Genomic DNA, 18,761 nt, shown 5'->3' with positions numbered 1-18,761 from the left:
ATTCCACTCCTTGTGATAGCAGACAGACTGGTCCCCAGGCTAGCCTGCGTATTCCCAGTGGCAACAATAACATGTAGCAGGGGGCACAATAAGGAATGCTTTTAAAAACAGCACACATTGATCCAACAGAACTCAAAAAGCATCATAAATAATACCTTGAAAATAATTAAATACAATATTATTGACCACAGTATGAATTAATGTTTGAAAGAAAAAATAATAAAAAATAAATCTACAGTGATGAACGAAACAAACAAATGGACAGATTCTCCTCTGGCTCCGAAAGCACCGTCGAAACGCGATGAGACAAAAATAATGCCGTCGACATGGAATATTAAAATAAGTACAAACGAAGTACAAAAAGGTAGTATATAATCAAGGGGGACCACGTGAAGAAAGAGGGTGTGAAAAAATCTTCAGTATCCACAGAAAAATATCAACTAAAGTTACTCATCATCATCGGGAGCTTATTTACATAATAAGTCAAATTGAAAATAGATTGTTCCTCTCTGTACATAGCATAGTTTCCTTCTCCTTTATTTTACTTCTTTCGTCGTCCCCTTCTGTTTATATTTTCTCCCTCGAGTTGTTTTTCAGTTCTGTGTGGACAACACCCCCCCCTTCCCTTCAGTCTAGCGAGATCACGTCTGGTATGGAGCCGTATATGACGGCTGCGTCAGACCTGCTCGAGTGGCTATCCCTGTCTCCATCCCTCTCTCTTAAACTATTAGATGAAACAAGACTGGAGCTGCTGCCGCTGTTGCTGCCCCCATTGGCTGCTGCCAGGGCGCTGCTCCCGCCCCCGGGGGTCCCTGGTTGGTCCAGGAACATCTGGGAGGAGCTATAGGGCAGGAAGCGGTTGAGGAGCAGGTCGTGGTCGTCTGAGGCCGAGGCCGCCGCTGCTGCAGCCATCACCATGTTGTAATGCTACAGACAGGAGAGAGAGAGAGGAGGGAGGGTCATCACCATGTTGTAATGCTACAGACAGGAGAGAGGAGGGAGGGTCATCACCATGTTGTAATGCTACAGACAGGAGAGAGAGGAGGGAGGGTCACCACCATGTTGTAATGCTACAGACAGGAGAGAGAGGAGGGAGGGTCATCACCATGTTGTAATGCTACAGACAGGAGAGAGAGAGAGGAGGGGGGTCATCACCATGTTGTAATGCTACAGACAGGAGAGAGAGAGAGGAGGGAGGGTCATCACCATGTTGTAATGCTACAGACAGGAGAGAGAGAGAGGAGGGAGGGTCATCACCATGTTGTAATGCTACAGACAGGAGAGAGAGAGAGGAGGGGAGGGTCATCACCATGTTGTAATGCTACAGACAGGAGAGAGAGAGAGGAGGGAGGGTCATCACCATGTTGTAATGCTACAGACAGGAGAGAGGAGGGAGGGTCATCACCATGTTGTAATGCTACAGACAGGAGAGAGAGGAGGGAGGGTCATCACCATGTTGTAATGCTACAGACAGGAGAGAGAGAGAGGAGGGAGGGTCACCACCATGTTGTAATGCTACAGACAGGAGAGAGAGAGAGAGGAGGGAGGGTCACCACCATGTTGTAATGCTACAGACAGGAGAGAGAGAGAGAGGAGGGAGGGTCACCACCATGTTGTAATGCTACAGACAGGAGAGAGAGAGAGGAAGGTCATCACCATGTTGTAATGCTACAGACAGGAGAGAGAGGAGGGAGGGTCATCACCATGTTGTAATGCTACAGACAGGAGAGAGAGGAGGAGGGTCATCACCATGTTGTAATGCTACAGACAGGAGAGAGAGAGAGGAGGGAGGGTCATCACCATGTTGTAATGCTACAGACAGGAGAGAGAGAGAGGAGGGAGGGTCACCACCATGTTGTAATGCTACAGACAGGAGAGAGAGAGAGGAGGGAGGGTCACCACCATGTTGTAATGCTACAGACAGGAGAGAGAGAGAGGAGGGAGGGCCATCACCATGTTGTAATGCTACAGACAGGAGAGAGAGGAGGGAGGGTCATCACCATGTTGTAATGCTACAGACAGGAGAGAGAGAGAGGAGGGAGGGTCATCACCATGTTGTAATGCTACAGACAGGAGAGAGAGAGAGGAGGGAGGGTCATCACCATGTTGTAATGCTACAGACAGGAGAGAGAGAGAGGAGGGAGGGTCACCACCATGTTGTAATGCTACAGACAGGAGAGAGAGGAGGGAGGGTCATCACCATGTTGTAATGCTACAGACAGGAGAGAGAGAGAGGAGGGAGGGTCACCACCATGTTGTAATGCTACAGACAGGAGAGAGGAGGGAGGGTCATCACCATGTTGTAATGCTACAGACAGGAGAGAGAGAGAGGAGGGAGGGTCATCACCATGTTGTAATGCTACAGACAGGAGAGAGAGGAGGGAAGGTCATCACCATGTTGTAATGCTACAGACAGGAGAGAGAGAGAGGAGGGAGGGTCATCACCATGTTGTAATGCTACAGACAGGAGAGAGAGGAGGGAGGGTCATCACCATGTTGTAATGCTACAGACAGGAGAGAGAGGAGGGAGGGTCATCACCATGTTGTAATGCTACAGACAGGAGAGAGAGAGAGGAGGGAGGGTCATCACCATGTTGTAATGCTACAGACAGGAGAGAGAGGAGGGAGGGTCATCACCATGTTGTAATGCTACAGACAGGAGAGAGAGAGAGGAGGAGGGGGTCATCACCATGTTGTAATGCTACAGACAGGAGAGAGAGAGAGGAGGGAGGGTCATCACCATGTTGTAATGCTACAGACAGGAGAGAGGGGAGGGAGGGTCATCACCATGTTGTAATGCTACAGACAGGAGAGAGAGAGAGGAGGGAGGGTCACCACCATGTTGTAATGCTACAGACAGGAGAGAGAGAGAGGAGGGGAGGGCCATCACCATGTTGTAATGCTACAGACAGGAGAGAGAGAGAGGAGGGAGGGTCATCACCATGTTGTAATGCTACAGACAGGAGAGAGAGAGAGGAGGGAGGGTCACCACCATGTTGTAATGCTACAGACAGGAGAGAGAGAGAGGAGGGAGGGTCATCACCATGTTGTAATGCTACAGACAGGAGAGAGGAGGGAGGGTCATCACCGTGTTGTAATGCTACAGACAGGAGAGAGAGAGAGGGAGGGTCATCACCATGTTGTAATGCTACAGACAGGAGAGAGAGAGAGGAGGGAGGGTCATCACCATGTTGTAATGCTACAGACAGGAGAGAGAGGAGGGAGGGTCATCACCATGTTGTAATGCTACAGACAGGAGAGAGAGAGAGGAGGGAGGGTCATCACCATGTTGTAATGCTACAGACAGGAGAGAGGGTCATCACCATGTTGTAATGCTACAGACAGGAGAGAGAGGAGGGAGGGTCATCACCATGTTGTAATGCTACAGACAGGAGAGAGAGGAGGGAGGGTCATCACCATGTTGTAATGCTACAGACAGGAGAGAGAGAGAGAGGAGGGAGGGTCATCACCATGTTGTAATGCTACAGACAGGAGAGAGAGAGAGGAGGGAGGGTCATCACCATGTTGTAATGCTACAGACAGGAGAGAGAGAGAGGAGGGAGGGTCATCACCATGTTGTAATGCTACAGACAGGAGAGAGAGAGAGAGGGAGGAGTCATCACCATGTTGTAATGCTACAGACAGGAGAGAGAGAAGGGAGGGTCATCACCATGTTGTAATGCTACAGACAGGAGAGAGAGGAGGGAGGGTCATCACCATGTTGTAATGCTACAGACAGGAGAGAGAGGAGGGAGGGTCATCACCATGTTGTAATGCTACAGACAGGAGAGAGAGGAGGGAGGGAGGGTCATCACCATGTTGTAATGCTACAGACAGGAGAGAGAGAGAGGAGGGAGGGTCATCACCATGTTGTAATGCTACAGACAGGAGAGAGAGGGAGGGAGGGTCATCACCATGTTGTAATGCTACAGACAGGAGAGAGGAGGGAGGGTCATCACCATGTTGTAATGCTACAGACAGGAGAGAGAGAGAGGAGGGAGGGTCATCACCATGTTGTAATGCTACAGACAGGAGAGAGGAGGGAGGGTCACCACCATGTTGTAATGCTACAGACAGGAGAGAGGAGGGAGGGTCATCACCATGTTGTAATGCTACAGACAGGAGAGAGAGGGAGGGAGGGTCATCACCATGTTGTAATGCTACAGACAGGAGAGAGAGAGAGGAGGAGGGTCATCACCATGTTGTAATGCTACAGACAGGAGAGAGAGAGGGAGGGTCATCACCATGTTGTAATGCTACAGACAGGAGAGAGAGAGAGGAGGGAGGGTCATCACCATGTTGTAATGCTACAGACAGGAGAGAGGAGGGAGGGGTCATCACCATGTTGTAATGCTACAGACAGGAGAGAGAGGAGGGAGGGTCATCACCATGTTGTAATGCTACAGACAGGAGAGAGAGAGAGGAGGGAGGGTCATCACCATGTTGTAATGCTACAGACAGGAGAGAGGAGGGAGGGTCATCACCATGTTGTAATGCTACAGACAGGAGAGAGAGGAGGGAGGGTCATCACCATGTTGTAATGCTACAGACAGGAGAGAGAGGAGGGAGGGTCATCACCATGTTGTAATGCTACAGACAGGAGAGAGAGGAGGGAGGGTCACCACCATGTTGTAATGCTACAGACAGGAGAGAGAGGAGGGAGGGTCATCACCATGTTGTAATGCTACAGACAGGAGAGAGAGAGAGGAGGGAGGGTCATCACCATGTTGTAATGCTACAGACAGGAGAGAGAGAGAGGAGGGAGGGTCATCACCATGTTGTAATGCTACAGACAGGAGAGAGAGAGAGGAGGGAGGGTCATCACCATGTTGTAATGCTACAGACAGGAGAGAGAGAGAGGAGGGAGGGTCATCACCATGTTGTAATGCTACAGACAGGAGAGAGGAGGGAGGGTCATCACCATGTTGTAATGCTACAGACAGGAGAGAGAGAGAGAGGGAGGGTCATCACCATGTTGTAATGCTACAGACAGGAGAGAGAGAGAGGAGGGAGGGTAAACTGCCTCTCCCATCAATACTATTAGCCAACGTTCAATCTTTTGAGAATAAAATTGACGATTTAAGATTACGGTTATCCTACCAACGGGACATTAAAAACTGTAATATCTTATGTTTCACGGAGTCGTGGCTGAACGACAACAATGATACCATTCAGCTAGCAGGCTACACGCTACATCGGCAGGACAGAACGGCTGGCTCCGGTAAGACAAAGGGTGGCGGTCTCTGTATATTTGTAAACAACAGCTGGTGTACAAAATCAAATACTAAGGAAGTCTCGAGGTTTTGCTCGCCTGAGGTAGAGTATCTTATGATAAGCTGTAGACCACACTATTTACCAAGAGAGTTTTCAGCTATATTTTCATAGCTGTCTATTTACCACCACAAACCAATGCTGGCATTAAGATTGCACTGAACGAGTTGTACAAGGCCATTAATCAACAGAAAACGCTCATCCAGATGCAGCGCTCCTAGTGGCGGGGACTTTAATGCAGGGAAACTTAAATCCGTTCTACCTAATTTCTACCAGCATGTCAAATGTGCAACCAGAGGGAAAAAAACTCTAGACCACCTTTACTCCACACACAGAGACGCATACAAAGCTCTCCCTCGCCCTCCATTTGGCAAATCTGACCATAACTCTATCCTCCTGATTCCTGCTTATAAGCAAAAACTGAAGCAGGAAGCACCAGTGATTCGGTTAATAAAAAAAGTGGTCAGATGACGCAGATGCCAAAGCTACAGGACTGTTTTGCTAGCACAGACTGGAACATGTTCCGGGATTCTTCAGACAGCATTGAGGAGTACACCACATCAGTCACTGGCTTCATCAATAAGTGCATCGATGATGTCGTCCCCACAGTGACCGTACGTACATACCCCAACCAGAAGCCATGGATTACAGGCAACATCCGCACTGAGCTAAAGGGTAGAGCTGCCGCTTTCAAGGAACGGGACTCTAACCCGGAAGCTTATAAGAAATCCCGCTATGACCTCCGACGAACCATCAAACAGGCAAAGAGTCAATACAGGTCTAAGATTGAATCATACTACACTGGCTCTGACGCTCGTCGGATGTGGCAGGGCTTGGAAAACTATTACAGACTACAAAGGGAAGCACAGCCGCGAGCTGCCCAGTGACACAAGCCTACCAGGCAAGCTAAACCACTTCTATGCTCGCTTGAGGCAAGCAACACTGAAGCATGCATGAGAGCACCAGCTGTTCCGGGACGACTATGTGATCACGCTCTCCGTAGCCGATGCTGAGTAAGACTTTTAAGCAAGTCAACATTCACAAGGCCGCTGGGCCAGACGGATTACCAGGGCGTGTACTCCGAGCATGTGCTGACCAACTGGCAAGTGTCTTCACTGACATTTTCAACATGTCCCTGACCGAGTCTGTAATACCAACATGTTTCAAGCAGACCACCATAGTCCCCGTGCCCAAGAACTCTAAGATAACCTGCCTAAATGACTACCGACCCGTGGCACTGACGTCTGTAGCCATGAAGTGCTTTGAAAGACTGGTCATGGCTCACATCAACAGCATAATCCCAGAAACCCTAGACCCACTCCAATTTGCATACCGCCCCAACAGATCCACAGATGATGCAATCTCTATCGCACTCCACACTGCCCTTTCCCACCTGGACAAGAGGAACACCTACGTGAGAATGCTATTCATTGACTACAGCTCAGCATTCAACACCATAGTGCCCTCTAAGCTCATCACTAAGCTAAGGATCCTGGGACTAAACACCTCCCTCTGCAACTGGATCCTGGACTTCCTGACGGGCCGCCCCCAGGTGGTAAGGGTAGGTAACAACACATCTGCCACACTGATCCTCAACACGGGGGCCCCCTCAGGGGTGCGTGCTCAGTCCCCTCCTGTACTCTCTGTTCACCCATGACTGCATGGCCAGGCACGACTCCAACACCATCATTAAGTTTGCCGACGACACAACAGTGGTAGGCCTGATCACCGACAACGATGAGACAGCCTATAGGGAGGAGGTCAGAGATCTGGCCGTGTGGTGCCAGGACAACAACCTCTCCCTCAACGTGACCAAGACAAAGGAGATGATTGTGGACTACAGGAAAAAAAGAGGACTGAGCACGCCCCATTCTCACCGACGGGGCTGTAGTGGAACAGGTTGAGAGCTTCAAGTTCCTTGGTGTCCACATCACCAACGAACTATCATGGTCCAAGCACACCAAGACAGTCGTGAAGAGGGCACGACAAAGCCTATTCCCCCTCAGGAGACTAAAAAGATTTGGCATGGGTCCTCAGATCCTCAAAAATTCTACAGCTGCACCATCGAGAGCATCCTGACTGGTTGCATCACCGCCTGGTATGGCAACTGCTTGGCCTCTGACCGCAAGGCACTACAGAGGGTAGTGCGTACGGCCCAGTACATCACTGGGGCAAAGCTCCCTGCCATCCAAGACCTCTATACCAGGCGGTGTCAGAGGAAGGCCCTCAAAATTGTCAAAGACTCCAGCCACCCTAGTCATAGACTGTTCTCTCTGCTACCGCACGTGCAAGCGGTACCGGAGTGCCAAGTCTAGGTCCAAAAGACTTCTCAACAGCTTCTACCCACAAGCCATAAGACTCCTGAACAGCTAATCATGGCTACCCGGACTATTTGCACTGCCCCCCCCACCCCATCCTTTTTACGCTGCTGCTACTCTGTTAAGTATTTATGCATAGTCACTTTAACTCTACCCACATGTACATATTACCTCAACTACCTCAACTAGCCGGTGCCCCCGCACATTGACTCTGCACCGTTACCCCCCTGTATATATAGCCTCCCTACTGTCACTTTATTTTACTTCTGCTCTTTGTTTTCTCAACACTTTTTTTTGTTGTTGTTTTATTCTTACTTTTTTGTTTAAAATAAACGCACTGTTGGTTAAGGGCTGTAAGTAAGCATTTCACTGTAATGTCTGCACTTGTTGTATTCGGCGCATGTGACCAATAAAATTTGATTTGATTTGATTTGATCACCATGTTGTAATGCTACAGACAGGAGAGAGAGAGAGAGGAGGGAGGGTCATCACCATGTTGTAATGCTATAGACAGGAGAGAGGAGGGAGGGTCATCACCATGTTGTAATGCTACAGACAGGAGAGAGAGAGAGGAGGGAGGGTCATCACCATGTTGTAATGCTACAGACAGGAGAGAGAGGAGGGAGGGTCATCACCATGTTGTAATGCTACAGACAGGAGAGAGGAGGGAGGGTCATCACCATGTTGTAATGCTACAGACAGGAGAGAGGAGGGAGGGTCATCACCATGTTGTAATGCCAGACAGGAGAGAGAGAGGAGGGAGGGTCATCACCATGTTGTAATGCTACAGACAGGAGAGAGAGAGAGGAGGGAGGGTCATCACCATGTTGTAATGCTACAGACAGGAGAGAGAGAGAGGAGGGAGGGTCATCACCATGTTGTAATGCTACAGACAGGAGAGAGAGGAGGGAGGGTCATCACCATGTTGTAATGCTACAGACAGGAGAGAGAGGAGGGAGGGTCATCACCATGTTGTAATGCTACAGACAGGAGAGAGAGGAGGGAGGGTCATCACCATGTTGTAATGCTACAGACAGGAGAGAGAGGAGGGAGGGTCATCACCATGTTGTAATGCTACAGACAGGAGAGAGAGGAGGGAGGGTCATCACCATGTTGTAATGCTATAGACAGGAGAGAGAGGAGGGAGGGTCATCACCATGTTGTAATGCTACAGACAGGAGAGAGAGAGAGGAGGGAGGGTCATCACCATGTTGTAATGCTACAGACAGGAGAGAGGAGGGAGGGTCATCACCATGTTGTAATGCTACAGACAGGAGAGAGGAGGGAGGGTCATCACCATGTTGTAATGCTACAGACAGGAGAGAGAGAGAGAGGAGGGAGGGTCATCACCATGTTGCAATGCTACAGACAGGAGAGAGAGAGGAGGGAGGGTCATCACCATGTTGTAATGCTACAGACAGGAGAGAGAGAGAGGAGGGAGGGTCATCACCATGTTGTAATGCTACAGACAGGAGAGAGAGGAGGGAGGGTCATCACCATGTTGTAATGCTACAGACAGGAGAGAGGAGGGAGGGTCATCACCATGTTGTAATGCTACAGACAGGAGAGAGGAGGGAGGGTCACCACCATGTTGTAATGCTACAGACAGGAGAGAGAGAGAGAGGGAGGGTCATCACCATGTTGTAATGCTACAGACAGGAGAGAGGAGGAGGGTCATCACCATGTTGTAATGCTACAGACAGGAGAGAGAGAGAGGAGGGAGGGTCATCACCATGTTGTAATGCTACAGACAGGAGAGAGAGGAGGGAGGGTCATCACCATGTTGTAATGCTACAGACAGGAGAGAGAGAGAGGAGGGAGGGTCATCACCATGTTGTAATGCTACAGACAGGAGAGAGGAGGGAGGGTCATCACCATGTTGTAATGCTACAGACAGGAGAGAGAGGAGGGAGGGTCATCACCATGTTGTAATGCTACAGACAGGAGAGAGAGAGAGGAGGGAGGGTCATCACCATGTTGTAATGCTACAGACAGGAGAGAGGAGGGAGGGTCATCACCATGTTGTAATGCTACAGACAAGAGAGAGAGAGGAGGGAGGGTCATCACCATGTTGTAATGCTACAGACAGGAGAGAGGGTCATCACCATGTTGTAATGCTACAGACAGGAGAGAGAGGAGGGAGGGTCATCACCATGTTGTAATGCTACAGACAGGAGAGAGAGAGAGGAGGGGAGGGTCATCACCATGTTGTAATGCTACAGACAGGAGAGAGAGGAGGAGGGTCATCACCATGTTGTAATGCTACAGACAGGAGAGAGAGAGAGGAGGGAGGGTCATCACCATGTTGTAATGCTACAGACAGGAGAGAGGAGGGAGGGTCACCACCATGTTGTAATGCTACAGACAGGAGAGAGAGGAGGAGGGAGGGTCATCACCATGTTGTAATGCTACAGACAGGAGAGAGAGGAGGGAGGGTCACCACCATGTTGTAATGCTACAGACAGGAGAGAGAGGAGGGAGGGTCACCACCATGTTGTAATGCTACAGACAGGAGAGAGAGAGAGGAGGGAGGGTCATCACCATGTTGTAATGCTACAGACAGGAGAGAGAGGAGGAGGGTCATCACCATGTTGTAATGCTACAGACAGGAGAGAGAGAGAGGAGGGAGGGTCATCACCATGTTGTAATGCTACAGACAGGAGAGAGAGAGAGGAGGGAGGGTCATCACCATGTTGTAATGCTACAGACAGGAGAGAGGAGGGAGGGTCATCACCATGTTGTAATGCTACAGACAGGAGAGAGAGGAGGGAGGGTCATCACCATGTTGTAATGCTACAGACAGGAGAGAGAGGGAGGGTCATCACCATGTTGTAATGCTACAGACAGGAGAGAGAGAGGAGGAGGGTCACCACCATGTTGTAATGCTACAGACAGGAGAGAGAGAGAGAGGGAGGGTCATCACCATGTTGTAATGCTACAGACAGGAGAGAGAGAGAGGAGGGAGGGTCATCACCATGTTGTAATGCTAAGACAGGAGAGAGGAGGGAGGGTCATCACCATGTTGCAATGCTACAGACAGGAGAGAGAGGAGGGAGGGTCATCACCATGTTGTAATGCTACAGACAGGAGAGAGAGGAGGGAGGGTCATCACCATGTTGTAATGCTACAGACAGGAGAGAGAGAGAGGAGGGAGGGTCATCACCATGTTGTAATGCTACAGACAGGAGAGAGAGGAGGGAGGGAGGGTCATCACCATGTTGTAATGCTACAGACAGGAGAGAGAGAGAGGAGGGAGGGTCATCACCATGTTGTAATGCTACAGACAGGAGAGAGAGGAGGGAGGGTCATCACCATGTTGTAATGCTACAGACAGGAGAGAGAGGAGGGAGGGTCATCACCATGTTGTAATGCTACAGACAGGAGAGAGAGGAGGGAGGGTCATCACCATGTTGTAATGCTAGAGACAGGAGAGAGAGGGAGGGAGGGTCATCACCATGTTGTAATGCTACAGACAGGAGAGAGAGGAGGGAGGGTCATCACCATGTTGTAATGCTACAGACAGGAGAGAGAGGAGGGAGGGTCATCACCATGTTGTAATGCTACAGACAGGAGAGAGAGGAGGGAGGGTCATCACCATGTTGTAATGCTACAGACAGGAGAGAGGAGGGAGGGTCATCACCATGTTGTAATGCTACAGACAGGAGAGAGAGAGGAGGGAGGGTCATCACCATGTTGTAATGCTACAGACAGGAGAGAGAGAGGAGGGAGGGTCATCACCATGTTGTAATGCTACAGACAGGAGAGAGAGGAGGGAGGGTCATCACCATGTTGTAATGCTACAGACAGGAGAGAGAGAGAGGAGGGAGGGTCATCACCATGTTGTAATGCTACAGACAGGAGAGAGAGAGAGGAGGGAGGGTCATCACCATGTTGTAATGCTACAGACAGGAGAGAGAGAGGAGGGAGGGTCACCACCATGTTGTAATGCTACAGACAGGAGAGAGAGAGAGGAGGAGGGTCATCACCATGTTGTAATGCTACAGACAGGAGAGAGAGGAGGGAGGGTCATCACCATGTTGTAATGCTACAGACAGGAGAGAGAGGAGGGAGGGTCATCACCATGTTGTAATGCTACAGACAGGAGAGAGAGAGGAGGAGGGTCATCACCATGTTGTAATGCTACAGACAGGAGAGAGAGAGAGGAGGGAGGGTCATCACCATGTTGTAATGCTACAGACAGGAGAGAGAGAGAGGAGGGTCATCACCATGTTGTAATGCTACAGACAGGAGAGAGAGGAGGGAGGGTCATCACCATGTTGTAATGCTACAGACAGGAGAGAGAGAGGGGAGGGTCATCACCATGTTGTAATGCTACAGACAGGAGAGAGAGGAGGGAGGGTCATCACCATGTTGTAATGCTACAGACAGGAGAGAGAGAGGAGGGAGGGTCATCACCATGTTGTAATGCTACAGACAGGAGAGAGAGGAGGGAGGGTCATCACCATGTTGTAATGCTACAGACAGGACAGAGAGAGGAGGGTCATCACCATGTTGTAATGCTACAGACAGGAGAGAGAGAGAGGAGGGAGGGTCATCACCATGTTGTAATGCTACAGACAGGAGAGAGAGAGGAGGGAGGGTCATCACCATGTTGTAATGCTACAGACAGGAGAGAGAGAGAGGAGGGAGGGTCATCACCATGTTGTAATGCTACAGACAGGAGAGAGAGGAGGGGGGTCATCACCATGTTGTAATGCTACAGACAGGAGAGAGAGAGAGGAGGGTCATCACCATGTTGTAATGCTACAGACAGGAGAGAGGAGGGAGGGTCATCACCATGTTGTAATGCTACAGACAGGAGAGAGAGAGAGGGAGGGTCATCACCATGTTGTAATGCTACAGACAGGAGAGAGAGAGAGGGGGAGGGTCATCACCATGTTGTAATGCTACAGACAGGAGAGAGAGGAGGGAGGGTCATCACCATGTTGTAATGCTACAGACAGGAGAGAGAGAGGAGGAGGGTCATCACCATGTTGTAATGCTACAGACAGGAGAGAGGAGGAGGGAGGGTCATCACCATGTTGTAATGCTACAGACAGGAGAGAGAGAGGGAGGGGAGGGTCATCACCATGTTGTAATGCTACAGACAGGGAGAGAGGAGGGAGGGTCATCACCATGTTGTAATGCTACAGACAGGAGAGAGAGGAGGGGAGGGTCATCACCATGTTGTAATGCTACAGACAGGAGAGAGAGAGGGAGGGTCATCACCATGTTGTAATGCTACAGACAGGAGAGAGGGAGGAGGGTCATCACCATGTTGTAATGCTACAGACAGGAGAGAGAGAGAGGAGGGAGGGTCATCACCATGTTGTAATGCTACAGACAGGAGAGAGGAGGGAGGGTCATCACCATGTTGTAATGCTACAGACAGGAGAGAGAGGGAGGGTCATCACCATGTTGTAATGCTACAGAAAGAGAGAGAGAGGTCCCCATGTTGTAATGCTACAGACAGGAGAGAGGAGGGAGGGTCATCACCATGTTGTAATGCTACAGACAGGAGAGAGAGAGAGGAGGGAGGGTCATCACCATGTTGTCAATGCTACAGACAGGAGAGAGAGGAGGGAGGGTCATCACCATGTTGTAATGCTACAGACAGGAGAGAGAGAGAGGGAGGGTCATCACCATGTTGTAATGCTACAGACAGGAGAGAGGAGGGAGGGTCATCACCATGTTGTAATGCTACAGACAGGAGAGAGAGGAGGGAGGGTCATCACCATGTTGTAATGCTACAGACAGGAGAGAGAGAGAGGAGGGAGGGTCATCACCATGTTGTAATGCTACAGACAGGAGAGAGAGAGGGAGGGTCATCACCATGTTGTAATGCTACAGACAGGAGAGAGAGGAGGGAGGGTCATCACCATGTTGTAATGCTACAGACAGGAGAGAGAGGAGGGAGGGTCATCACCATGTTGTAATGCTACAGACAGGAGAGAGGAGGGAGGGTCATCACCATGTTGTAATGCTACAGACAGGGAGGAGAGAGGAGGGTCATCACCATGTTGTAATGCTACAGACAGAAGAGAGAGGAGGGAGGGTCATCACCATGTTGTAATGCTACAGACAGGAGAGAGGAGGAGGAGGTCATCACCATGTTGTAATGCTACAGACAGAGAGAGAGGAGGAGGAGGGTCACCACCATGTTGTAATGCTACAGACAGGAGAGAGAGGAGGAGGGTCATCACCATGTTGTAATGCTACAGACAGGAGAGAGAGAGGAGGGAGGGTCATCACCATGTTGTAATGCTACAGACAGGAGAGAGGAGGGGGAGGGTCATCACCATGTTGTAATGCTACAGACAGGAGAGAGGGAGGGAGGGTCATCACCATGTTGTAATGCTACAGACAGGAGAGAGAGAGAGGAGGGAGGGTCATCACCATGTTGTAATGCTACAGACAGGAGAGAGGAGGGAGGGTCATCACCATGTTGTAATGCTACAGAAGGCAGAGAGGGGGAGGGGTCATCACCATGTTGTAATGCTACAGACAGGAGAGAGAGAGAGGAGGGAGGGTCATCACCATGTTGTAATGCTACAGACAGGAGAGAGAGGAGGGAGGGTCATCACCATGTTGTAATGCTACAGACAGGAGAGAGAGAGAGGGAGGGTCATCACCATGTTGTAATGCTACAGACAGGAGAGAGAGGGGGTCATGTAATGCTACAGACAGGAGAGAGAGAGAGGAGGGTCATCACCATGTTGTAATGCTACAGACAGGAGAGAGAGAGAGGAGGAGGGTCATCACCATGTTGTAATGCTACAGACAGGAGAGAGAGGAGGGAGGGTCACCACCATGTTGTAATGCTACAGACAGGAGAGAGAGAGGAGGAGGGTCATCACCATGTTGTAATGCTACAGACAGGAGAGAGAGAGGGAGGGTCATCACCATGTTGTAATGCTACAGACAGGAGAGAGAGGGAGGGAGGGTCATCACCATGTTGTAATGCTACAGACAGGAGAGAGAGAGAGGAGGGAGGGTCATCACCATGTTGTAATGCTACAGACAGGAGAGAGAGGAGGGAGGGTCATCACCATGTTGTAATGCTACAGACAGGAGAGAGAGAGGGAGGGTCATCACCATGTTGTAATGCTACAGACAGGAGAGAGAGGAGGGAGGGTCATCACCATGTTGTAATGCTACAGACAGGAGAGAGAGGAGGAGGAGGGTCATCACCATGTTGTAATGCTACAGACAGGAGAGAGAGGAGGAGGGAGGGTCATCACCATGTTGTAATGCTACAGACAGGGAGAGAGAGGAGGGAGGGTCATCACCATGTTGTAATGCTACAGACAGGAGAGAGAGAGAGGGAGGGTCATCACCATGTTGTAATGCTACAGACAGGAGAGAGAGAGGAGGGAGGGTCATCACCATGTTGTAATGCTACAGACAGGAGAGAGAGAGGGAGGGGGGTCATCACCATGTTGTAATGCTACAGACAGGAGAGAGAGGGAGGGAGGGTCATCACCATGTTGTAATGCTACAGACAGGAGAGAGAGGAGGGAGGGTCATCACCATGTTGTAATGCTACAGACAGGAGAGAGAGGAGGGAGGGTCATCACCATGTTGTAATGCTTGATACCAGACAGAGGAGAGAGAGGAGGGAGGGTCATCACCATGTTGTAATGCTACAGACAGGGAGAGAGGGGGAGGGTCATCACCATGTTGTAATGCTACAGACAGGAGAGAGAGGAGGGAGGGTCATCACCATGTTGTAATGCTACAGACAGGAGAGAGAGAGAGGAGGGGGTCATCACCATGTTGTAATGCTACAGACAGGAGAGAGAGGAGGAGGGTCATCACCATGTTGTAATGCTACAGACAGGAGAGAGAGAGAGGAGGGAGGGTCATCACCATGTTGTAATGCTACAGACAGGAGAGAGAGAGAGGAGGGAGGGTCATCACCATGTTGTAATGCTACAGACAGGAGAGAGAGAGGAGGGGAGGGTCATCACCATGTTGTAATGCTACAGACAGGAGAGAGAGAGGAGGGAGGGTCATCACCATGTTGTAATGCTACAGACAGGAGAGAGAGAGAGGAGGGAGGGTCATCACCATGTTGTAATGCTACAGACAGGAGAGAGAGAGAGGAGGGAGGGTCATCACCATGTTGTAATGCTACAGACAGAGAGAGAGGGAGGGAAGGTCATCACCATGTTGTAATGCTACAGACAGGAGAGAGAGAGGAGGAGGGTCATCACCATGTTGTAATGCTACAGACAGGAGAGAGAGAGAGGAGGGAGGGTCATCACCATGTTGTAATGCTACAGACAGGAGAGAGAGAGGAGGGAGGGTCATCACCATGTTGTAATGCTACAGACAGGAGAGAGAGGAGGGAGGGTCATCACCATGTTGTAATGCTACAGACAGGAGAGAGAGGAGGGAAGGTCATCACCATGTTGTAATGCTACAGACAGGAGAGAGAGAGAGAGAGGGAGGGTCATCACCATGTTGTAATGCTACAGACAGAGAGAGAGAGAGGAGGGAGGGTCATCACCATGTTGTAATGCTACAGACAGGAGAGAGAGGAGGAGGTCATCACCATGTTGTAATGCTACAGACAGGAGAGAGAGGAGGGAAGGTCATCACCATGTTGTAATGCTACAGACAGGAGAGAGGAGGGAAGGTCATCACCATGTTGTAATGCTACAGACAGGAGAGAGAGAGAGGAGGGAGGGTCATCACCATGTTGTAATGCTACAGACAGGAGAGAGAGAGAGGAGGGAGGGTCATCACCATGTTGTAATGCTACAGACAGGAGAGAGAGAGAGAGGAGGGTCATCACCATGTTGTAATGCTACAGACAGGAGAGAGGGAGGGAGGGTCATCACCATGTTGTAATGCTACAGACAGGAGAGAGAGAGAGGAGGGAGGGTCATCACCATGTTGTAATGCTACAGACAGGAGAGAGAGAGGGAGGGTCATCACCATGTTGTAATGCTACAGACAGGAGAGAGGAGGGAGGGTCATCACCATGTTGTAATGCTACAGACAGGAGAGAGAGAGAGGAGGGAGGGTCATCACCATGTTGTAATGCTACAGACAGGAGAGAGAGAGAGGAGGGAGGGTCATCACCATGTTGTAATGCTACAGACAGGAGAGAGGAGGGAGGGTCATCACCATGTTGTAATGCTACAGACAGGAGAGAGGAGGAGGGTCATCACCATGTTGTAATGCTACAGACAGGAGAGAGAGAGAGAGGAGGGAGGGTCATCACCATGTTGTAATGCTACAGACAGGAGAGAGAGAGAGGAGGGAGGGTCATCACCATGTTGTAATGCTACAGACAGGAGAGAGAGGAGGGAGGGTCATCACCATGTTGTAATGCTACAGACAGAGAGAGAGAGAGGAGGGAGGTCATCACCATGTTGTAATGCTACAGACAGGAGAGAGAGAGAGAGAGGGGGGTCACCACCATGTTGTAATGCTACAGACAGGAGAGAGAGAGAGGAGGGAGGGTCATCACCATGTTGTAATGCCTACAGACAGGAGAGAGGAGGGAGGGTCATCACCATGTTGTAATGCTACAGACAGGAGAGAGAGGAGGGAGGGTCATCACCATGTTGTAATGCTACAGACAGGAGAGAGGAGGGAGGGTTGTCTGGTTCTAGTCTGTGAAGTCATTACCTGATGGTTGTCTGGTTCTAGTCTGTGAAGTCATTACCTGATGGTTGTCTGGTTCTAGTCTGTGAAGTCATTACCTGATGGTTGTCTGGTTCTAGTCTGTGAAGTCATTACCTGATGGTTGTCTGGTTCTAGTCTGTGAAGTCATTACCTGATGGTTGTCTGGTTCTATTCTGTGAAGTCATTACCTGATGGTTGTCTGGTTCTATTCTGTGAAGTCATTACCTGATGGTTGTCTGGTTCTAGTCTGTGAAGTCATTACCTGATGGTTGTCTCCCTGGAGGAAGGAGAAGAAGTTGAGGTCCAGGTCGCTGGGGGTGTGGTAGTAGTGGCTGTAATCCTGTATGAGGGGGGGAGGAGGGGGGATGTAGCTGGTCTCAACAGGAGGCATGCTGGGAGCTCTGGCCACCGGAGACGCCTGGCTGTGGAGGTTCAACACACTGTGGAGAGAACAGAACACCAGGTCAGAAAAGGGGTGTAGACAGACAGTAGACTGGATGGCGTTCAGCAGGACCAAAACAGACAGTAGTCTGGCTGGCGTTCAGCAGGACCAAAACAGACAGTAGTCTGGATGGCGTTCAGCAGGACCAAAACAGACAGTAGTCTGGCTGGCGTTCAGCAGGACCAAAACAGACAGTAGTCTGGCTGGCGTTCAGCAGGACCAAAACAGACAGTAGTCTGGATGGCGTTCAGCAGGACCAAAACAGACAGTAGTCTGGATGGCGTTCAGCAGGACCAAAACAGACAGTAGTCTGGATGGCGTTCAGCAGGACCAAAACAGACAGTAGTCTGGCTGGCGTTCAGCAGGACCAAAACAGACAGTAGTCTGGATGGCGTTCAGCAGGACCAAAACAGACAGTAGTCTGGCTGGCGTTCAGCAGGACCAAAACAGACAGTAGTCTGGCTGGCGTTCAGCAGGACCAAAACAGACAGTAGTCTGGCTGGCGTTCAGCAGGACCAAAACAGACAGTAGTCTGGATGGCGTTCAGCAGGACCCAAAACAGACAGTAGTCTGGATGGCGTTCAGCAGGACCAAAACAGACAGTAGTCTGGCTGGCGTTCAGCAGGACCAAAACAGACAGTAGTCTGGATGGCGTTCAGCAGGACCAAAACAGACAGTAGTCTGGCTGGCGTTCAGCAGGACCAAAACAGACAGTAGTCTGGCTGGCGTTCAGCAGGACCAAAACAGACAGTAGTCTGGCTGGCGTTCAGCAGGACCAAAACAGACAGTAGTCTGGCTGGCGTTCAGCAGGACCAAAACAGACAGTAGTCTGGATGGCGTTCAGCAGGACCAAAACAGACAGTAGTCTGGCTGGCGTTCAGCAGGACCAAAACAGACAGTAGTCTGGCTGGCGTTCAGCAGGACCAAAACAGACAGTAGTCTGGCTGGCGTTCAGCAGGACCAAAACAGACAGTAGTCTGGATGGCGTTCAGCAGGACCAAAACAGACAGTAGTCTGGATGGCGTTCAGCAGGACCAAAACAGACAGTAGTCTGGCTGGCGTTCAGCAGGACCAAAACAGACAGTAGTCTG

At 50.4% G+C, this 18,761-nt stretch overlaps 1 protein-coding gene across 1 annotated transcript; it reads right to left on the bottom strand.

The window, feature by feature from the left end:
- Nucleotides 1-502: 502 nt before the first annotated feature.
- Nucleotides 503-18,217, bottom strand: LOC123488193 (E3 SUMO-protein ligase PIAS1-like). The gene is made up of 2 exons (XM_045219090.1): nt 17,491-18,217; nt 503-927 (listed from the first exon to the last, which is right to left on the bottom strand). Exons 1-2 carry the CDS (start codon nt 17,617-17,619, stop codon nt 628-630), a joined length of 429 nt encoding a protein of 142 aa, XP_045075025.1. The 5' UTR covers nt 17,620-18,217; the 3' UTR covers nt 503-627.
- Between the last annotated feature and the right edge of the window lie 544 nt (nt 18,218-18,761).

This window comes from Coregonus clupeaformis, unplaced genomic scaffold (genome assembly GCF_020615455.1).
Source record: "Coregonus clupeaformis isolate EN_2021a unplaced genomic scaffold, ASM2061545v1 scaf2036, whole genome shotgun sequence".
NCBI classification, from domain to species: Eukaryota; Metazoa; Chordata; class Actinopteri; order Salmoniformes; family Salmonidae; genus Coregonus; species Coregonus clupeaformis.
This window is presented reverse-complemented; position numbering and strand designations above follow the sequence as displayed.